The sequence below is a fragment of the Musca autumnalis genome, unplaced genomic scaffold (assembly GCF_047663935.1).
Source record: "Musca autumnalis isolate F117 unplaced genomic scaffold, ASM4766393v1 scaffold_1, whole genome shotgun sequence".
Lineage (NCBI taxonomy): Eukaryota > Metazoa > Arthropoda > Insecta > Diptera > Muscidae > Musca > Musca autumnalis.
In genome coordinates this window covers 323161564-323184617 of record NW_027411644.1, presented here as the reverse complement: position 1 = coordinate 323184617, position 23054 = coordinate 323161564, and the positions used below count along the sequence as shown (strand labels likewise).

The following is a 23054-nucleotide window of genomic DNA, read 5'->3' as shown; positions in this document are numbered from 1 at the left end:
AGTTGTATCTGCTGTACAACGACATCAATATTGTTAAACGTATCGAGATGCAGCGATTGCGTTGGCTAGGCCATATCATCAGAATGAACGATGATGAACCCGCTAAAAAGACGTATAAATACGGACAGCTTGGCGGTGCATGCAGGCCAAGGAATAGATGGCGCAAACAAGTGGATGACGAGATGAAAAGGCGCGGTATTCCATTGTGCGAAGCAACAAATAGAGAGAAATGGAGATCTTTTCATAGTTCGGCCTATGGAAAAAATGTTCTGTAATGGGCCAGCTAAGTAAGTAAGTAAGTTTTCGTTGGGGTCGTTCCCGTTGGGCTTTTGTTTACACATGTTGGTTAAAAGTCTATTTTTGCATAAAATTACTCTAACATGGAATAACTCTACTAAACACGCTTCGATTTTGTTGGAATTTGTTTTAAAAGATAGGTATAATTTCGCTCTTCAAGGAAACATATATTTTTAAGGGGGACAGACCCGGTTACTTCGGATATTTTAGCCGGTTCGTCTAAGTATCATGTGTTGTTTAGAACAGCTATATCTCAAGAATTGTTCCTTCTAGGAAAAAAATTATAAAGACCAAACTTGTAGATAATTTTTCTTTAGCCACTTTTTGATTATATCAACCGTTTTCAAAAAAATAAATCCGAAACCCTAAAAAACCTTAAAATTTGACCTTTGACCCCGAATAACTTTTTTGCACACAAGGGATCGATAGGGACTTTTAGGACGTTGCTTATATTGGCAAACCATAGCTCTCCACCAAAATTCAGCTTTGTGCGAATTTTTGCTATTTTATCCTGCCTTACATTTTGTTCTATTTCCGCAACATGTTGAATCTATATGACGTGTAAAAGATTCAAAATGCTGTCATTCAACAGGTTACAATTGCTCCATTTTTTGGCAAAGTTGAAAACGCACGCAACCATTAGATAATTAAAACTACATGGAAGTCTTTACGATTGTAGGTCACACGAAATTAATTAAACATTTTTGGGGGGTCATGATTAATTGCTTACGATTCGCAGAAATATATGTGTTTTTGGGTATAATTTGATGATGTCAGCTTTGAGTTAATTGATATTATCCTGGAAGCTCAAATAAGTGAAGTACTATTTGTTATTCAATGAAGATTACGGATAACAGTTATTTAGACGAAGAAGATAATTGGCTAATGGAAATATAATTGATATAAGTAATAGAAGTGAGTAATTTGTCCCCCAATTTTTTATTGCATGAATAATAAAGTAAAGCGAAATGTTGATGTGGTGTAAGGTATATAACAACTAGACAGTGGCGTTGACGTTGGCGTCTGCCTTTTGTGGTCTGATGTATTTTATTATTATGCTTTTAAGATGTTCTTCCATGGTTTTACCCCAAATTCTCCTACATCTATCGAATTGATTATTTGCTTTCAACGTTAAAGGTTTTTCTTTCAGTGAATCGACAAGCATTCTCTCACATACCGGTTATTATTAACGTATATTATTTAATTTTATTTTATATTATATTTAAAATATAAAACTGTTTTCCCCACTTACCCGACAATAATAGAATCAAATCCGACACAGCCAAATTGAAGAGATAAAAATTCGTTGCGGTATGCATTATTTTATTGCGCGATATCACAATGCACGTTATCAGATTACCAAGGACACCAGCGATAAAAATCAACGAATAGCACACAGTCAATGTGGTCAGCAGCGGCAGTGGTGCACGTTCTGGCACAATGTGTTCCCTCTGTATGGCCGTAATTAAATTCGTTAAATTATCCGCAGATATATTCAACATTTGGCTCATATTCTGTTGTAACCATTCGCTGTTTAACAGCAAAGCCTTGGGTGATGGCATTGCATCCCATTGCCAGTGAATGGATGAAGAAGCATCGCTTCCAGCAGCAGCAGCTGTTGGTAGGTAACTCATGGAGGAACTAAATGATGCAGAGGATGAAAATAGATTGGCGGGTAATTGGGAGGAGGATGCAGATGATGATGCGGCAGCCATATTTTGTAGTTCATCGTTGGCATACAAAATGGAATAACTTTGATTGACATCATTGTTCGATAGTAACATTTCCATGTTTCGTTGGAAATTGAGCAGCTGTTGATGTTGCCAATTGATGGTGGTCACCACATTAGTTTGTTTTTTTAGTTGCTTTGAACTTAAGAGAGAAATAAAATGGAAGAAAACGATATATTGCTGGTTGTTTTCAGTAGTAGTTGATAGAGTTGGTTGGGAAGCCTTAAAGGCCGTTTTTCAATTTACATTCATTTTTATTGCTGCAGTTGAAAGAGTTGTGTTCCTGCAATGAAGAAAAGAAGGAAATGATAAATTATTATTAACATCATGTCGCTAATTTACTCAGAGAGTGGCATAACTCAGAAAACTCGTTTTCGGAGTTAGCAAATTATATTTTTTCTACGACTTCTACTTTATTTTCTGTCAAGTTTTCATGCTGATCGAGCTCATCGAGTTACAGCTCATTTACTACGAGTTTGGCATTGGAAATTGAAAATATCTTTGGTCCCACGGTCGGAAAATTCAGCCTTCATAATGTAATATTCGACAACGGAATAAGGCTGATCGGCAATAAACGTGTTAATTAGCAGCATCAGGTTCTAACACTTCGACATGGTACAGTAGTGACACTTACAAGGGAAGGTATCACAAAAATACTAATATGTGGAACTAAAATTTTTATCAATAGGTCCTAGTGACCTAATAACTCTATAACAAAAATGTTGCAGTCCTAGGTCCACAAAAATAGTAAAAATAAACTGAGTTTTGAAAACGTTGGCATGTTTTGAAGCTATTTGCATCTTTAAATTCTTAAAATGATGACATGCATTTTTGAGTGCATCCACTGTTCGTGGATGTCTCCAGATGAAAGAACAGAAAACAGATCGATCATGTTGTGAAAGACGGAAGACACTCTTCCAGTCTATGCCTCTCAACTCTTATCCTCTGCTGGAAGGTGGTACTACCACCACCTCGTACCATGTCCCGATAATGTGAAAGGGCAGCAAAAGGTACACGAGAGTACCAAAAACCACCACTTAGAATCCATGGTACCATTTGAGGTGTCATAGAGATTCTGAAGAGAAGAATCCTACAGTCAGCGCCAAGGAAAATATCGAAAGAAGAGGATAGAGTAGCTGGAAAACACCAGCGTCAGAAAGCCGGGGTATTCAGAGTCAGAATAAAATCCAAACATTTCAGTAGGGTGTAAAACATCAGACTAATGATTATGATGCAGGCACATTCTGCTGCAAGGATGATGAAGAGAATCAGTTATCAGATTATCTTCATTATCGTTGCATACAGATAGCGTACTGAGGATCTGGAAGCAGAATTTTATCAAGATGTTGGTATCAAAAATGCAATTAATCGGCCTAAGAACAATAAGGCAGCAGTAGCTAGTGTATCAAGGGGGCCCTTCAGTAAACGGTGGTAAGACCAAGTTTATGGTATCACCACACTAGACGTCCAATTGACCAACTGTCAACGTTAAAAGTAAAATTTTGAGGTTAAGTAAATTACTTTATTTAGCTCGGACGGCAATATATAAAACAAGTGAGCAAAGGCTATAGTCGGGACGGGGCCGACCATGTGATACCCTACACCACTACCCCTGTGCATAAGCTTTTCACTGGTAAACATTTCTTTTAGGGAATATAAACCGACTACCACCAAAAATAATATGCCTCTTTGTCTCTGGGACCCCCATAAGCAACCAAAATTTCGTGACCATCCGATCAAAATTACGACCTGTAGCTTGATTGCAAAAAATGGAAGAATTGGATGCATTACCGACTATTGTGGTATCTCCCTTGTTTGACCACATTCGCCAACCTGCTTTACACCAATGTAAAGGTAATATTTTCTTCTTCCATTGACAGGCATTGTCGTTGGAATACCCCTATTAGAAGCCAATATATTCACAAAGAATAAAACTTTGAATTCGTCTCCAAATGAGTTTTTCCCCATTCCGACCCCTAAATATTATCCGGCTATCACCAAAATCAATATGCTTCTTCCTATGTGGGACCCGCATCAACTTCCAAAAAATTCGTGACGATCCGATTAAAATTGCGACCTGTAGCGTGATTACAAACAAATCGGGAAATGGGATGCATTACCGACTATTGCGATATCTTTGCTATTTGACCACCTACGACAACCTAATTTACATCGTTGTAAAGGTGATATCTTCTACTTTCCTTGCCAGGTTTTGCTTTTGATATACCTCTTAAAGAAACAGAGATATTGGCTTTGAAATAAAACGTAGACCTTTTCTCCAAATAAGTTTTTGCCCATTCCGACCCCTGAATATTATCCGACCATCATCAAAATCAATAGGCTTCTTTCTTTTTGGGACCCCCATTAACCCCCAAAATTTCGTGAACATCCGATCAAAATTGCGACCTGTAGCGTGATTACAAAAAAATCGGAAAATGGAATGCATTATCGGCTATTGCCATATCTTTGCTATTTGACCATCTACGACAACCTAATTTACATCGTTGTAAAGGTAATATTTTCTTCTTTCCTTTCCAGGGTTTGCTTTTGATATACCTCTTAAAGAAACAGAGATATTGGCTTTGAAATAAAATGTTGACTTTTCTCCAAATAAGTGTTTGCCCATTCCGACCCCTTAATATTATCCGACCATCATTAAAATCAGTAGGCTTCTTCCTCTGTGGGACCCCCATTAACCCCTAAACTTTCGTGACGATCCGATCAAAATTGCGACCTCTGGCGTGATTACAAAAAATCGGAAATGGGATGCATTATCGACTGTTGCCATATCTCTGCTATTTGACCACCTACGACAACCTACTTTACATCGTTGTAAAGGTGATATTTTCTACATTCCTTTCCAGGTTTTGCTTTTGATATACCTCTTAAAGAAACAGAGATATTGGCTTTGAAATAAAATGTTGACTTTTCTCCAAATAAGTGTTTGCCCATTCCGACCCCTAAATATTATCCGACCATCACCAAAATCAATATGCTTCTTCATCTGTGAGACCCCCATTAACCCTGAAATTTTCGTGACGATCCGATCAATATTGCGACCTGTAGCGTGATTTCCAAAAAAATAGAAAAATGGGATGTATTACCGACTATTACGATATCTCCGTTATTTGGTTACCTACGCCGACCTAGTTTGCATCATTGTAAAGACGGGATCTTTTACTTTCATAGTCAGGCTTTGCTTTTGGAAAATTTTTAACCAAAGCTGTGATATTTGTCAATATAATTAAAATCGCAAAAATGAAAATTAGGGTTTTATTTGCTACTATTGCGATATCTTCGTTGTTTGATCACCTACGTGCACCTACTTTACATCATTAGAAAGGCGATATTTTCTGCTTTCATTGTCAGGTTTTGCTTTTGGTATACCCCATATAGAAGCTGAGATATTGGCTTTGGAAAAAAACGTTGTCTTTTTATCTACCTAAGTTTTTTGCCCTTTCCGACCCCTAAATATTATCCGACCATCACCAAAATCAATAGGCTTCTTCCCCTCCGGGACCCCCATCAACATCCAAAATTTCGTGACGATCCGATCAAAATTGCGGCCTGTAGCGTGATTACAAGGTTTAGATGGACAGACGGACAGACGGACGGACGGACGGACTGACGGACGGACACACATAGCCAGATCGACTCAGCTCGTCGAGACATTTATTTTGATATATATAAGTATGGGTCTACGAACATTATTTCGATGCGTTACAAACTTTTTGGCCAAAACCAACTTATAATACCCTCCCCACATAGTGATGTAGGGTATAACAAAGAACATCAGTTTTGAAATAAAAAGAAACAAGTTACAAGTAAAAAAGTATCAGTCGGCTTTACCCTCAGCCTTTGTGGATTGAAATACTTATATGTATTTAGGGGGGTTTTCAAAATTTTGGGCGTATGAACCGACAAAAATATGGATAGAATTAGCCTACGAATAACATAATATCGCTATAAACAGGAAGGACCCTCGAACAGACCCTTAACCACACAAAAATGTTGAACATTTGTGTGGTGGTACCCCAAGGTTCGGACATATATGGCCCAAATTTGAATATAAACTTAGTTTCGACAATATTTAGAGATCCAAAGTTTGGACCAAATCGGTTGCTACGTCTGTGAGATATCGCGCGTACCATTTTAGCGAATATTTTCGAACTTTTGTGGGGGAGGTACCGGAAGGAGTGGACCTATAAGCACCACCTTCGAATAGCATCTAATATTCGAAGAAATATTACGATATCCAAAGTGTGGACGAACGTAGTATTCTGTTCGAGCTCTCCAGTCATATGGCGCCATAGGGGCTTTTTACAACTTTCGGGCTGTTTTCTCAAGAAGTATGGAGTTGCCCCCTGAAAAAACTTTTACTGTCGTAATTGAGGCTGCGAATGCAAGTTGCTTGAACAAAAATCAAAGTGATTCGAGAGCAGGTCTCAAAGTGAATTCATCCAAAAATTTGTGTGGAAGGTACCCGAATGAGTGGACAAATATAGTCCATATTCGACCTGACATATATCTGGTAGATGTATTAGAATGTGTAAAGTATGGACCAAATCGGTGTCTCCCAGCAAGAGTTATCGTTCGCACAATTTTTCCGAACATGTTTGATCTTTTGTGGGGGAGGTACCTGAAGGAGTGGACCGATATGGCTTATTTTTGAACTTAAACTAAGGTTGGATTGTCATCTCAAGCGCGATGGGGAGGTCTAGTAAGCGTGAAGATCCTAAGAGCGATACCGGCGGTAGCGTAGCTACTGGTAGGGCCACCCATGCCGGTAAGGTCGATGGTGAACGCTGAAGCTAAGAACAATCCACAACGTGGGAAGTCAACGGTACAAGTTATATGCAACTGCGGCGGATGAACTGATCACAACAATGCGACGTCTGTCTCATATTGAGCGGTCACAAACAGCGTCTGAACTCCAGGAGGAGCGGCTGGATATAGAAAAGGAAAATTCTCAACCCTTCAGAAGGCAACGGGAAACCACTGAAGTAATCTCCCTGGAAAACCATACAATTATGATCACAAACCAAAATACACGGCCCTTAGTCTCCGGCAATACAAGGGTGCTAAGAATCCCCGGAGGTAAAACTAAAACAAAACTTAATATTGGTACATGGAATGTACGCAGTCTTTACGAAGCTGGAAAACTAGCTAATACCTTAACTGAAATGCACAGACTCCAAATTGATATACTTGGAATATGCGAAACGTGGTGGCCAGATTGTGGAGAATTTATATCGCAAAACTCGAAAATGTTTTACTCAGGCAATCTCAACAAAACCCATAGGAATGGGGTTGGAATAATTGTAACAGACCGTATAGCAAAATGTGTTACAGGATTTGTACCAAAATCAGACAGAACCATGATGATAAGAATTGATGCCAAGCCAATTACAATTAATGTTATTCAAGTTTACGCGCCAACGTCGGACAAAAGTAACGAAGAAGTAGAAGCATTTTACGATGAAATCGAAGAATTGCTACAACTAACAAAACAGCATGAGATAACCATTATACAAGGCGACTTTAACGCAAAGGTTGGACGAGAAGTAGTGGCCGGTGTTACTGGACAATATGGATTAGGAGAAAGGAATGAGAGAGGCGACAGGCTAATCCAATTCTGTCAGGAATATAAAATGAAAATAACAAATACCCTGTTTTGCTTACCACCTAGAAGACTCTACACCTGGAAATCCCCCCAGGACAGAAATGGAAATATAATAAGAAACCAAATTGACTTTATTATTGTTAATAAACGCTACGCTACTTCAATTGCGAAAACATCAACATATCCTGGAGCAGACGTACCATCAGATCACAATCTTCTTATGGCAAACATATACACCAAACTTAGTGCACCAGTGAAGAAAAACCAACACCGTAAACTTGACATTGGGAAACTTGACGACCCAGCTACTAAATCAAGCATAAGAGACCTCATAAACTTAGAATTGAATAACGTTAATAGGAATGATGTGGAACATATTTGGGGCGAAGTCAAAAATACTCTTCAAACCATAGGACAAAACAATCTGGGAAATTACAAAAGATCAAAACACAAAGGCTGGATGACAAATGAAATACAAGAACTCCTTAGCGAAAGACGACGATACAAAAACTCGAATTACGAAATGTATTGGGAATTAAACAGGGAGATTCAAATGAAAATTCGAGCTGCAAAAATCAGACATATTAATAGCCAATGCCAGGAGATCGAAAAATTACAAAACTTACACGATGATTTTAATTTACACAAGAAATTGAAAGAAGCAGCTGGTATATATCATAGAACTATGTCGCCAGTTCTGTATAACAATAATAATGAACCAGCTTTTGAGAATGCAGAGAAACAAGCAATTTGGAAGAACTACATTCAAAGCCTATTTACAGACGTCAACAGATCAAGTTTTAATACCCAATCAGCACAAGCGATGACTGGAACAAACATTACTAAGAGCGAGTTAGAATCTGCGATCACATCTCTGAAAAATAGGAAAGCAACAGGACCGGATGAAATTCCTTCAGAAATGCTAAAACTCATAGATGAAAATAATATTGACCTGCTAACAAGGTTAATGAATCATGTATATAATACAGGACACTACCCTCAAGACTGGCTAAAATCAACTTTTAAAGCAATTCCTAAGAAAAGTCATGCGAAACACTGTGGTGACCACCGACTCATCAGCTTAATGAGCCACGCTCTTAAAATATTCCTTAAAATTATACACAACAGAATTTATAAAAAATGTGAACAAGCTATGGGTGTAAATCAATTCGGCTTCAAAGAAGGCATGGGGACGAGGGAAGCATTATACTGTGTTCAGGTCCTTATTCAAAAATGTCGAGAGGCTAACAAGGACATTTTTTTATGCTTCATCGACTATGAGAAAGCATTTGACACAGTGAACCATGACAAATTAATGGAAATACTTTCGTCAATTGGGATAGATGACAAAGAACTCAGGTGCATTCGGAGTCTGTACTGGCATCAAACTGCACAGATTGATGTCAACGGCAATCTTACCGACGATATACTGATATCAAGAGGGGTCAGGCAAGGCTGTATCTTATCTCCGTTGCTGTTTAACATATACTCAGAGAGAATTTTCCAAGAATCCGTCAAAAATATAAAAGAAGGAATAAAACTAAACGGTACTTATATTAACAACATCCGATATGCAGATGACACCACAGTATTAGCCGATAGTATATCCGGACTTCAAAAACTAGTAAATGCACTCACTTCACGCAGCGAATCATATGGTCTTAAAATTAACACACAGAAAACAAAACTGATGATTGTTAGTAAGAAAAATTCGCACAATGAAACAATGTTAAAAATAAACAACGCACACGTCGAAAGAGTACAAAGTTTTAAATACCTCGGGGTTCTAATTAATGACCAATGGGATCCCTCAAAGGAAATAAGATGTCGTATAGAAATGGCAAGAGATGCATTCTTCAAATATAAAAAAGTTTTGACCAACCATGATATAAACATTGAGACAAAAGTACGATTTATTAAATGTTATGTATGGTCAGTCTTATTATACGCTGCAGAAGTCTGGACCATTAAAGCTGCTGACATAAAAAGACTAGAAGCCTTCGAAATGTGGATTTATCGAAGAGTATTAAAAATACCTTGGACTGCACACGTCACAAATCTCGAAGTACTGACAAAAATGAACCAACGGAGAGAACTTGTATCTGTCATCAAAAAACGAAAAACGGCATACTTAGGACACATCATGCGACATGGAAAGTATAAGCTCCTGCAGGCAATACTTAAAATGACCATTGAAGGACGCCGTACCAGAGGCAGAAAAGAGATGACTTGGATAAAAAACATAGAAGACTGGACAAATATCAACAACACGGCTAATCTTCTCAGTATATCAAGAAATAGAAGCAGTTTTGAAAGAATTATCAATAATTTATAAATGTCATGAAAAAATATCACATTTGTAATCTATGTAATTGCAATGAAATATGCTACAATTGTATGGTCGCTTATATTCGAATACCGAATTTGCAAATAAAGAAGAAGAAACTAAGGTTGCACAAAATATTACGAAGACCAAATTTTGGACCGAATCGGCAAATCCGTTCAAGAGTTATCTTGAGCTCCAACCACTACACACGGTATAATAGGGATTTTTTGCACCTTTAAGGCTATTTTCTCAGGAAGTATGGACTTGCCCCTGATGAAACTTGTACCTTCGTATGGGAGCAGTGAATACAAATTGCTACAACAAAAATCAAAGCAATTCGAGTGCAGGCCCTAAACTGCACTTTTCCGAAATTTTGTGTGAGAGGTACCCTAAGGAGTGGACCGATTGAGTTCATATTGAAACCTTATCTCAGTCTGGTACAGTTTTCAAGATGGGCAAAGTATGGACCAAATCGGTTACTCCCTTCAAGAGTTATCGTGTGCACAAATTTTCCGAACATTTTCGAACTTTTGTGGGGGAGATACCCGAAGGAGGGGACCGATATAGCTCATCTTCGAACTTAAACTAAGTTTGGACAAAATATTACGAAAGCCAAAATTTGAACCGAATCGTTCGAGACTTATCATGCGCACCAGCCAGCCAGACAGACACGCGGACATTGCTAAATCGACTCCAAATTGTCTGAAACACATTTCGTCCAAACATACTTGGGGTCTAAATCCATTATTTCAATGAGGCACATTTTGCCCGTATGAAAGTGTATATACCCTCGTTAGCATAAATGCTGAGGGTATAAAGATCCCAGCAAAAATTCGGATCCAGTAGTCATTACGTAACCCATTACAAAGTAATGTAAACAAGCTTCTTTTCCCATTACAAGTAATCTGAAAAGTAATGGGATACTTCTTAAAAAAATTACAAGGCAAACCTACTTACTTTGCTCCTCACTAAGTAATGAGGACAGTGGCACAGTGAGTGTGTGTCCGACTATAAATCCTAGGGTTGTGTGTTCAACGCTCACTGTCGGCACGCGAGTTTTTTTTTAATTAAAAAATAACAGTTCGTGGTGCACATGTGCACTGTACATTTAAGTTCTTAAGCAACCCTTAATGTACGTGTGCGTGGCATAGTATGTAGTGTCTTTGGCTAGAAATCAGGGGGTTCGTGTGTTCAACTCGCACAGCAAGCGAAATAAAATAAAGTAAAATAAAAGTAAAAAGTGGTGTGATGAAATTAAAAAAAATCTCTACATCAACTGTTCTAAAAATAGAATTTTTTTCAACTTACTTTTCAACTTCTAGTGGCCACAGAATAACTAGTTATTCTAGTGGTCATAAAATAACTACAAACTGAGTGCGACATGCCCTTGTAAAAATAATGGGGAAGAAAGGGGGTTTGCGAGTAGTTACGGCTGCCAAAAATCCCTTACAAAACCCATGATTTTGGGAGGACTTTTTTTGCTGGGATCTTTTCTTGGAAACATTCCCGCTTTGTTATAACCTCCACCATATGGAGGGTATAATTAAATTTGTCATCCCGTTTGTAACACATCGAAATATTATTGATCAGCATAAAATTCGATGTCGATTTAACCATGTCCGTCTGTCGTCCGTCCGTCTGTCTGTCTGTTGAACTCAAGATGCAGCTCGCAATTTTAAAGATAAAGAGTCAATATTTGGTATAGAAGTTTTTATTACTTGCAGGATGCTTGGTATTGAAAAATGGTTTTGATATAGCCCCCATAGAACGGTACCTCCCGATTTTCGGTTTTTTAAGGTTGTAGCTTCATTATCCTATCAAAATGGCTGAAATTTGGTATTTAGTTATCGTTGGGTGTATAAAACTTTCCACCTGAAATTTGTTGGTATAAGTCCACGCATTCATATAGCCCCCATAGAACGGTACCTCCCGATACTCGGTATTTTGAAGGTTTTATCTTCATTATCCCACCAAAATGGTTGACATTTGGTAATTAGGCGGAGCTAAGTACTTTCGTAGATGAAAGGAAAGTAATTATTCCATACTCTTTCAATTTAATTTTGGTGGAGGGTACAAAAAGTTCGGTTCGGCCGAACTAACGTTTTCTTACTTGTTTTTTATTAAAAGTGTGGTTAAGATATCATAATTTGCAATTTTGTGGCTTCTAATATCAAATCCAGCCATTTTATCTGTGTATGTTCCCATCCATTACACCCGGAAAATTAAGTTATTTTAATATAAATCTAAAAAGTTAATCTACTAGTTTGAAAGAATAACTTTTTTCCTTAAAGGAATTTTGATCCGGCGAAAGTTAATGCCTGCATATTATCTTGATACATTAGTTTTTTACGAACATGACTTTTACAATAATGTTTTCAAATCCCCGCAAAGACTTGTTTCTTGTCTTTGTCTTCAACGGAGTTTTGGATAATTTAAATTTGAAAACATATCATCACAATTCACGCACCAATAACTACAGTTTATCACAGCAGACAAAGTACCTTCTTGCGTATGAGAAATGAGCCATTATAGCTCGCTCATACGACACAATGAAAATTTATGGAGATGGTTATTTCGGTTACAAGCCATTAACATTGCTGGCAAAATTGATAAAAAATAAACCGTTAGCCATTAGTCGCCCACACAAGCAGCTCGTAACCGACCAAACATTAAAAAGGTTATTTAGATCTGTTGCCAGTCTGAAGACACAACAAAAACAGATTTAAATGAAAAATGATATACTAATTTTGTACATAAATCATTTTCTTAAAATAAAGAAAAAAACAGAATATGTGAATGGAATTTAAGAATTTAATATTAATGCAATTCATTCTTAGAAATATTTTTTTCGTTTAATATTCACTGCTTTGGCGAATTATTTATTCTATGCAATAAAACACTAAATTTCGTATTGCACATAAATAGACTGTCTTTTGTATATAGATAATTCATTACTTCTTTATGAGGACAAAAAGCACTAACTTAGCATTGTATATTTATGGCCTGGTCTGATTCTTCTACCTGCACTGGTTACATTTAACTCACCGAGTCAATAAACTTTCCCATCATCTTCTTGTTGACATTAATTGGCTTTTCTTAAAACATATTTTCAGTTTAGTTTTATTATCCGTCAACATTAATTTGCAACACTGACGTTGGCAACGAAGTGAATGACCATTGAAAAGAAGATTTACGGGTTGAAAAACTAAATAAATAAATTCATTTGACATCTAGAAGGTTAGTTTAAGATTTTAAATGAAGTGTAAAAGAAAATAACACTCTCTGAAAAGCTAAGATACAAATATTTACACTTCATTGTTTAAGGGGCTATAGTCTTTTGTACTCAATAAAGGTATATGCTAAGATTTTTGCAGCAGGAGATTCTAAGTTTGATGGCTGATTTTTCGATGCGTAGTAACTAAATAATAACATTCACAAGTTCCTACTCTCTCTATCTCCCTTTAATTAAATGTTTTCCTTAAAGCATTCCATTTTCAATTATTTTCAAATTTTTATATAATATATATTACATATATATATATACATATTATGTATCATAAAAACAAAAACATTTGGGAAATTTGCGGTTACTGAATTTTTAGATATCTTGTCAGAGTATTTTTTTTGCTTTAAATTATGCATGGTTATTATAATCAAAATTCTTATAAAATTCTAGGCCTCTTGTTCGTTGGATATACAATCTGCTACTTCTACTCCACACCACTACAGCACATCTTTAACCTGAACATTCTATTTTACTTTGTGTGATTAAGATTTTAAATATATAATTTCTTATGATAATAATGAAAAGGTAATTCATTACAGCCATTAAAAATAATGCCTTGTGTACATAACCTCAAAACATACCAACATTGAAGACAAGGACAAAGGTTTACCAAAGTGTATCCAAGCCTACATTCTCAAGCACATTGTTGTGCATTCATGCATTTTAACATAACAATATTTGAGAAAGCCATCACAAGACACAACATGGTATTCATGGTACCCCTGTGTGCGTGTGTGTACTCGTATGTTTGTGAGTAAATGTGCAAAAATATAAATATGATAAGCATAAAGCCTAAAGAATTACAATTTCTATTTATTCAATGTTCCTAAGCTAATCTAAAAGGAGAGCCTTTTATGCCTGCTTTTAGAAGAACGTGTAGTCGAATATAATGTTTGCAAAGTATTCCATAGACAAATTCAACATAGGACTATGGCAAAATCTGTAGAAGAATGCTTAGTTTGTGAGGTTAGAAAAGTATTCAACGAATGTTTGGTGCAGCAAATACGTGAAATCGGCCGAAAATATATATGGGGGCTATATCCAAATCCGAACCAATTTCGATATAATTTGGCACATTTTCTTATACCCTCAGCCTTTAGGCTAGAAAGGGTATATATACTTTCATACGGGCAAAATGTGCCTCATCGAAATAATGCTTTTAGACCTCAAGTATGTTTGGACGAAATGTGGTTCAGACAATTTGGAGTTGATTTAGCAATGTCCGTCCGTCTGTCTGTCTGGCTGGCTGGTGCGCACGATAACTCTCGAACGGATGAACCGATTTGGTTCAAAATTTGGCTTTCGTAATAATTTGTCCAAACTTAGTTTAAGTTCGAAGATGAGATATATCGGTCCACTCCTTCCGGTACCTCCCACACAAATGTTCCAAAATGTTCGGAAAATTTGTGCGCACCATAACTCTTGAAGGGAGTAACCGATTTGGTCCATACTTTGCGCATCGTGAAATTTCTAACAGACTTAGATGAGGTTCCAATATGGACTCAATCGGCCCACTCCTTCGGGTACCTCAGACACAAAATTTCGGATAAGTTCAGTTTATGATCTGCTCTCGTATCGCTTTGATTTTTGTTGCAACAACTTGTATTCACTTCCCCCCATACGACGGTAAAAGTTTCATCAGGGGCAAGTCCATACTTCCTGAGAAAATAACCGGAAAGTTGCAAAAGATAACTCTCGAACGGATCTGTCGATTCTATCCAAAATTTGGCCTTCGTAATATTTTATCAAAATATTGTTTATATTCGAAGATGGGCTATATCGGTCCACTCCTTCAGGTACCTCCCCACAAAACTTCAAAAATGTTCGGAAAAATTTTGCGCACGATAACTCTTGAAGGTAGCGACCGATGTAATCCATACTTTGCACATCCTAATATATCTACCAGATATAGGCCAGGTTGGAATATGGTCCATACTTTGCGCATCGTGAAATTTCTAACAGACCGATTATTTTCAAATCGCTTACTACCGAACAGCGAATCACCGAGTTCCCGATCATTCTAGCAACGAATCCCCAAGCCGGTCGTTATCCCGTCTACTACTGAACACCGAATCATCCAGTTTCAGGGCATCTACGAATCGCCGCATCCGAATCTAATAATGAGCCGTTGGGTCCTACCACTCCACCAGCCATATATCTCACGACACTTCCAACCACCAATACTCAATTCAAGTTGCCGATAACCAGCTTCAATTCAATTAATCGAAGAACGCACTGTTCTCGGTACTCTAAACTCGTATATTCCTTCCACGCCCTCACGATACCTAGCATTTCAGTCTGCACCTCCTAATCTAATTAATATCAAGTTGTGGTTATATATACAAAAGTTAGCTACTTATGTGGCACAATTCATTCAGTTGCCAACATACATTTCTAACCTCATTCCTAACTTAATTTATTTTTTACATAATGTTTTCTTTTCTTTGTTACTTTTCTTTTGACAGCATTCAAGAAAGAGCTTCCGAAAACAACCGAACTTTTACAAAACCAATGAAACCTACAAACACCATTTGTAGCCATGGATAGCGTTTCAGATATTTCACAATACATTTGTTTTATAGGTAATCCTGCAATTCGACTTCAAAACATCGATTACAGTGTTGGCTGGGGAATTTAAGGTCAAAGAAGTTTTTTTTTTTTAATTTCCCAATAAACAATTAAGCCAAAAATATTAACTTTCATGATCTTTAATAATTGTCACTAATTAAACTTTTCACAACTTAAACAATATTTTCTTTTGTTTTCCCCTCGCTGAAAATTCCACATAATTCCATCATTGTCATGATGCTGCATAATTAATTAATTAGTTTGCATTTCCCATTTATTGTTGTTAATTTTGCACATTGTTCGTCGTGTTCATGCGTATCCTTCAATTGACTTATAAAAGTCTCTGTTATTATTGTTTTAGTTTGGACTATTAATATCAGCTACGCATTATGCGGAAAAGGAGTGGCTTAAAAGTTAATTAAGGTAAACACTTGAAAAAATCAATTAAAGGGGATTTCCGTAATTTATTGCCGTCGCTGTTCATGAAGTTGAATAAACAAATCTATTATCCTTAATTTTAAAGTGGGCGTAATTGTGGGGAAAGTAAACTGTTCATTGTGGACTTAAATTATAACATTAAACTATGTAGTTTGGTTATTTTGGCGCGAATTTATCCACTGGATAGTTGTATTATGCAGTGTTAAATACTGTGAATTTATTTAAATGATAAATTTCATGCACTGTCGAAAAACTGCGTAGTTTTTGCTTTCATAAAGACCGGAAAGTTGTTTTACTTTTTTTATACCCTCAGCCTTTAGGCTATGGAGGGTATATACACTTTGATACGATGAAAATGTGCCTTATCGAAATAATGGTTTTAGACCCCAAGTATGTTTGGACGAAATGTGTTTCAGACAATTTGGAGTCGATCTAGCCATGTCCGTCCGTCTGTCTGTCTGTTTGTCCTGCTGGCTGGAGCGCACGATAACTCTCGAACGGATGAACCAATTCGGTTCAAATTTTGGCTTTCGTAATATTTTGCCCAAACTTAGTTTAAGTTCGAAGATGGGCTATATCGGTCCACTCCTTCCGGTACCTCCCCCACAAAAGTTCGAAAATGTTCGGAAAGTTTGTGCGCACGATAACTCTTGAAGGGAGTGACCGATGTAGTCCATACTTTGTATATCGTAAACTTTCTACCAGGGTAATATGATGTTCCAATATGGTCTCAATAGGTCCACTCCTTCGGGTACCTCCCACACAAAATTTCGGAAAAGTTCAGCTTAGGGTCATCTCTCGAATCGGTTTGATTTTTGTTTTAGCAACTTGTATTCACTGCCCTCCATACGACGGTACAAGTACCATCAGAGGCAAGTCCATACTTCCTGAGAAAATATCATGAAAGTTGCAAAAAACCCCTATGACACCGTGTGAGGTGGTTGGAGCTCAAGATAACTCTCGAACGGATCTGCCGATTCCAAAATATGGCCTTAGTAATATTTTGTCCAAACATAGTTTAAGTTTGAAGATAAGCCATATCGGTCCACTCCTTCAGGTACCTCCCCCACAAAAGTTCAAAAATGTTTGGAAAAATTGTTTGTACGGTAACTATTGAAGGGAGTGGCCGAATTGGTCTATACGTTACACATCCTAATATATCTACCAGATATAGATCAGGTTCAAATATGGACTATATTTGTCCACTCCATCCGGTACCTCCAAACACAAAATTTCGGATAAGTTCACTTTAAGACCTAATATCGAATCACTTTGATTTTTGTTGAAGCAACTTGCATTCGCTGCCTCAATTATGAAGGGAAAAGTTTTTTTAAGGGCAAGTCCATACTTCTTGAGCAAACAGCCCGAAGAGTGTTATAACCCCCTATGGCACCATATGTTGTGGCTAGAGATCCACTTCCATAAAGGTCAATGTCGATCCATTCCTTTTAGTATCTCCTCCGCAAAACTTTTGATCTTTAATCCTAATCAACATTGTTGTCGGTTCAAACGACCACAACTTTTAAAACCCACTAAATACATACGTATTTTGGGAAAAAATTGTTTCAATATACACAGGCTGATGGTATATCTCTGTCGGCAAAGCCGACTGATACATTTTTACTTGTTTTTTGTTGCTTTTAAACAATTATATTCAGAATAAAAATATAAAATATCTGCAAGGAGTGAATATGAGAATATCTCAGCCTACCCTGGTGCAAGGTAAGTGGAAACATTGAAATTTTGTTCATAGTAAAGTTTACTTTTCGACTGTATATCTTTGCAGTTCTCATATGCTGTCGAAACGAAATTTTATATTTATTTACAAGAAGAACGAAAGTTTTTAATTAAATTGAATTCTGAGATACTACGGCTGGACTTTACCATTGCTTCATCATTTACATTTTGCAAATAAAATAAAAACTTTAAATAACTGCAATTTGGTTGAAGAGTAGATGAAAGTAAGTGAGCCATATATCAATACAAATTGTTTCTTCTTTACAAAATGGAAATGGAAGAAAAACTTTTGGCAGGATACAAATATTGGTGTAATTTACGCAATCAGTTGTTCTTAATCGACAATAGAACACTGTAACGTTGTAAGAAAGGGAAGGCATATGTATTCTCATATTTGTATCTGTAGTGGAATTCTATAACAAATTTGTTTTTTGTGTATCGACGAAAATCAGTAAAACTAAAACGTCATAAATTGAAAAGTACAAATAATTGTTGACAACACTTTTACAAGCGGTAGGATGGTAGCAAAAACTTTATTTTGGTAGCTAACTTAGTCTTGTGTCAGACATTGAAAAAAGCATAAGAAAATATTTTAGCTTTTAGGAGATAGCGGAGGTGAATGAGCTCCTTTCTTACCCAAAAGCTCAAAACATGTTTATGCAAATTGTCATAGTCTGGCACAAGACTTACTAAAGTTTATTACTGAAATTATAAGCATGCTACATCTTAGCGTCCAAATTATACTTCGAAAAATATACATATTTAAAGATATGGGTTTGATGTAATTGAAAATCAACTGCGGACAAAATGATTTTGATAATTACGATATGTGTATATTTTAAAAATACAAATAAATTAAAACTGATTACATAAAGAAGCCTAATGATTCAATCAACAACCCGATCGTTTTCCTCGATGGAAAACCTTCTATGTGTATATAATATGTTTTTTTCTTAAAAGCAGAACACGGTGTGCCTTAACCAAATTTAAATGGAAGGTGCTTACACCTGTGACATTTTTGCATATTCTGAAACTACAATCCTCATAGATGAGAAATATCAAGAAACAAAAAAATCGCCGGAGAGATTTTCAAACAAATCGCGATTTAAGTTCACATTGTTAGGGTTTCTTTAGGTTTTCTCGAGTTTGCTTGGAAACCGCGAAATCTATGTAAATAGGCCTAAAGAAAATGTTGTAGCTGTGAAAATTCTCCACAAGACTAATCTTTATGATATTTTCGTAGGTTTAACTGTTTTTGAGATATAGAAGTTCAAATTGAGACAATGCACTGCAGTTGTGTTCATAGATAAGAAAAAAAAACAGAAAAAATCGCCTGAGGGAATTTTAAATAAATCGCGATCAAATTCACAATTTTAGGTTTTTTTTTAGGTTTTCACGATTTTGCTTGGAAACCGTAGCTGTGAATTCTCTACAAGACTGACCTTTCGGTTTTTTCGTAGGTTTTACCATGTTTGAGATATAGGGGTTCAGTTTAAATTTTTAGGTTTTTATCTTAAGTCTTCAAGATTTTGCTTGGAAACCGCTAATCATATAAAAATGGAACTAAAATAATGTTGAAGCTGTGAAAATTCTCTACAAGATTGGATGATTTAGTTTTTCCTAGGTTGTACCATTTTCAAGATATATAAGTTTAATTTGGAAATTGAAGTAATGACATTTTTTTTAAGAAGGCGATACAGTCAATGCATTTTCTCAATTTGAACTTATATATCTCAAGAACGGTAAAACATACGAAAATATCATATAGGTCAATCTTGTGGAAAATTTTCACAGCTATATGAAGGCGTGAACCTATATCGACAAAATTCTTGTGAAAAGTTGTATAGCCCCACCGGAGGAATATTGAGGCCACAACTTTCAAAATACCGAAAATCGGGAAGTACATTTCTATGGGGGCTATACGAAGGCGTGGACCTATACCGACAAAATTCTAGGGGAAAGTTGTATAGCCCCAACGAAGACTAAATATCAAATTTCAGCCATTTCGGAGGAATATTGAGGCCACAACCTTCAAAATACCGAAAATCGGGAGGTACTGTTCTATGGGAGCTATATGAAGGCGTGGACCTATACCGACAAAATTCTAGGGGAAAGTTGTATAGCCCCAACGAAGACTAAATACAAAATTTCAGCCATTTCGGAGGAATATTGACGCCACAACCTTCAAAATACCGAAAATCGGGAGGTACTGTGGTGTGGACCTATGCCGCCAAAATTCTAGGGGAAAGTTGTATAGCTCCAACGAAGGCTAAATACCAAATTTCAGCCATTTCGGAGGAATATTGAGGACACAACGTTCAAAATACCGAAAATCTGGAGGTATCGTTCTATGGGGGCTATATGAAGGCGTGGACCTATACCGATAAAATTCTGGGGGAAAGTTGTGTACCCCCAACGAAGACTATGTACCAAATTTTAGCCATTTCGGTGTGATAATGAAGCTAAAACCTTAAAATACCGAAAATCGGGTGGTACCGTTCTATAGGGCCTATATCAATCGATATAGCCCATTTGCAATACCAAACATCCTAGGAGTAATAGAAACTTCTATACCAAATTACAAAGCTCTATCATAAAAATTGCGAGCTGTATCTTGATTTCAACCGACTGACGGACATGGTTATACCGACTTAGAATTTTACCCTGATAGGGTGTCCGATGAATATTTCGATGTGTTACAAACGGAATGACAAATTTAATTATACCCTCCATATTATGATGGAGGGTATAAACATGACATAAACGCATGTTTATATTCAGAGTATAATAAAGCGGACTTCACGGTGGTAAGAATGGAATTGGAAAATGGTAAACAGTTCTTTATCGCCTCTTGATACATTCCCCCATCCAATACCTTCATCATTAGCAGCAATGCAAACGCAAGACATACCCTGTAGGGTAGCACAGAAATCAACGACAGGGGGAGAGTCAGTTCTAGACTTAATTAATACTAACAATGTTACCACATGTATTGGAGGTACTAACCCAACTTTTGCTTTTCCAAGCTCGCATAATTTTAGGGGGTGGCAGGAGGTCATTGACCCACTTTGGTATCCGATAAACGTCAACTCGAAATAGCTAACAGGATAGTATCCGATAACATTTTTTTTCAAAGATCACAATTGAATACTATTCATGATATCTGAAAAAGCAACGCCAATTAAATGTTTTCGCAATCTTAAAAAAAGAACGAACACACCAAACTCAATAGGATTTTTTGTCGACAGTCAAGCGGCGCTCTTTGTTTTGATATAGTCTTCTAAAAAATTACACTTTGATCTTATTCGATGATACTTATTAGTTTTTTCGAGAAATGATAAGATATGGCTTTTTGGAAGACTATTTTATAAGCAGGGGCTGGATTCTTGTTCTATGAAAATTCGAAATGAAAAATATTTTCTTTTTTTTCATTTGACATTTTTCTCCTTTATAAAATTTTTCATTTCAAATTTTCATAGAACAAGAATGGAGCCCCAGTCTCCTATAGGTAAAAACAAATCCGTCCAAATTTGGTCGAGATTTTCTATAAAGAAATACTTGTTCATCAATGAAAAGCCTTGCATATGCCATAAATGGCAAAAGTCGGACAGTGTGTGTTTTGAATATTTTAAAACGTTTAAATTAGCTTTGATAATGGTACTTACCCAATATTATTCAAATTGAATTTAAGGTCTGTAGTGCGATTCTCTAACTCATTTTTTGAGTTACCGACAAATGTCGGTAAAATTAAAACGGAAAATTATAAATGAAAAGTTGAAATAAAAGTTGACAACACTGTTGCTATCGGTAGTACTTTACGACTACTTTCTTTTCGTCGCTAACTTACCGAAAAATATCGTTAATTACCGAATTATAAGCATTTTAATTTTACCGATATTTGTCGGTAAATCAAAAAATGATTTAGATAATCGCACTACTGGTCTCAGAAATATTTACCGCAGGTAGTCCTTGTGGTCTCAACTATTATTGTTGATTTAAAAAAGGACAAAGAGTAATTGGCACCTACATTAACAACATAGTTTCGTAGGGTATATGTGTTGTGTATTAGCAAGGAGAGTAAAACATAATTGTCATGCTTTTCTGATGGTTTTAGAATGTTTCCATTCTTTTATATTTGTTCACGTACACCAACTTGTTGCATATTATTCGATTATAATTCACATCCCACAAATCTATAGAAAACGTTAGTGCTAAGAGTTTGGAAAAGTCGTTCAAAATAAAGATGCCGCCGATTTTGATACGGAGGAAATTTGAAAATGCTTGATGAAGCACTTCAAAATGACTAAAATAATCATGTTTAATATCAGTTATTCAATCAGAGTAATTGATTCTTCTCACTGAAATTGTTTAAGTTATCACAGTTTCTTAGCCTCCTTCAACCATTTTGTTTATTGGAAATTTTTTAAATTACTGTGAAGACAACAAAATGACTTATTTTAAGTGATTAGCTACTAAATCACAAACTTTCACTATTCCTTTCTTCTAAATTAAATTTATTGAAATACACCAACAAAAATAATAATATTAAATTATATTGTTACAATTGTAATTCAATACAAGAAGACCAGAAAAACACATTAGAAATGGACATTTGTAATGTTAGCTTAAAGCTGTTATTGCTGATGCGAAATGACGAAAAAAAAACCCATGCAACAAATCGTTGACAATAATAAATCACTAATGAAATTTTTGGGAACAAATACCAAATACAAAGATTTGTTTGTTTGTTCAGTGTGTGAGTCCCCTACTACGATGTAATCTTCATCAGATATTGCAAAGTGTCGACTAACGCTCAAAGGCCCGATAACCATAAATAAGAAGGAAATTACCAGTAATAAAACAACATTGATTTTATTGTGTACAAAAACACACACACATACACATGTACAGAGTATGTAGTACATACGCACATAAATAAGACACGAACCAAAGAAATCCCATAACGGATAATTATTGGTCTCAGTATAAAGCCTTTGGTGCAATGAATTGAGTCAGAGAGCTTGGTAGAAAAAGTAAAAAAGAACTCTC

At 36.3% G+C, this 23054-nt stretch overlaps 1 protein-coding gene across 1 annotated transcript in view; it reads right to left on the bottom strand.

Moving 5' to 3' along the window:
- Positions 1-23054, bottom strand: part of PK2-R2 (Pyrokinin 2 receptor 2) — a 136432-nt gene that overhangs the window by 26043 nt on the left and 87335 nt on the right. The window contains exon 3 of the mRNA XM_073962533.1: positions 1550-2310. Coding sequence (XP_073818634.1) covers positions 1550-2087 — 538 coding nt within the window. The 5' untranslated portion in view covers positions 2088-2310. The remainder of the gene's footprint in view (positions 1-1549; positions 2311-23054) is intronic.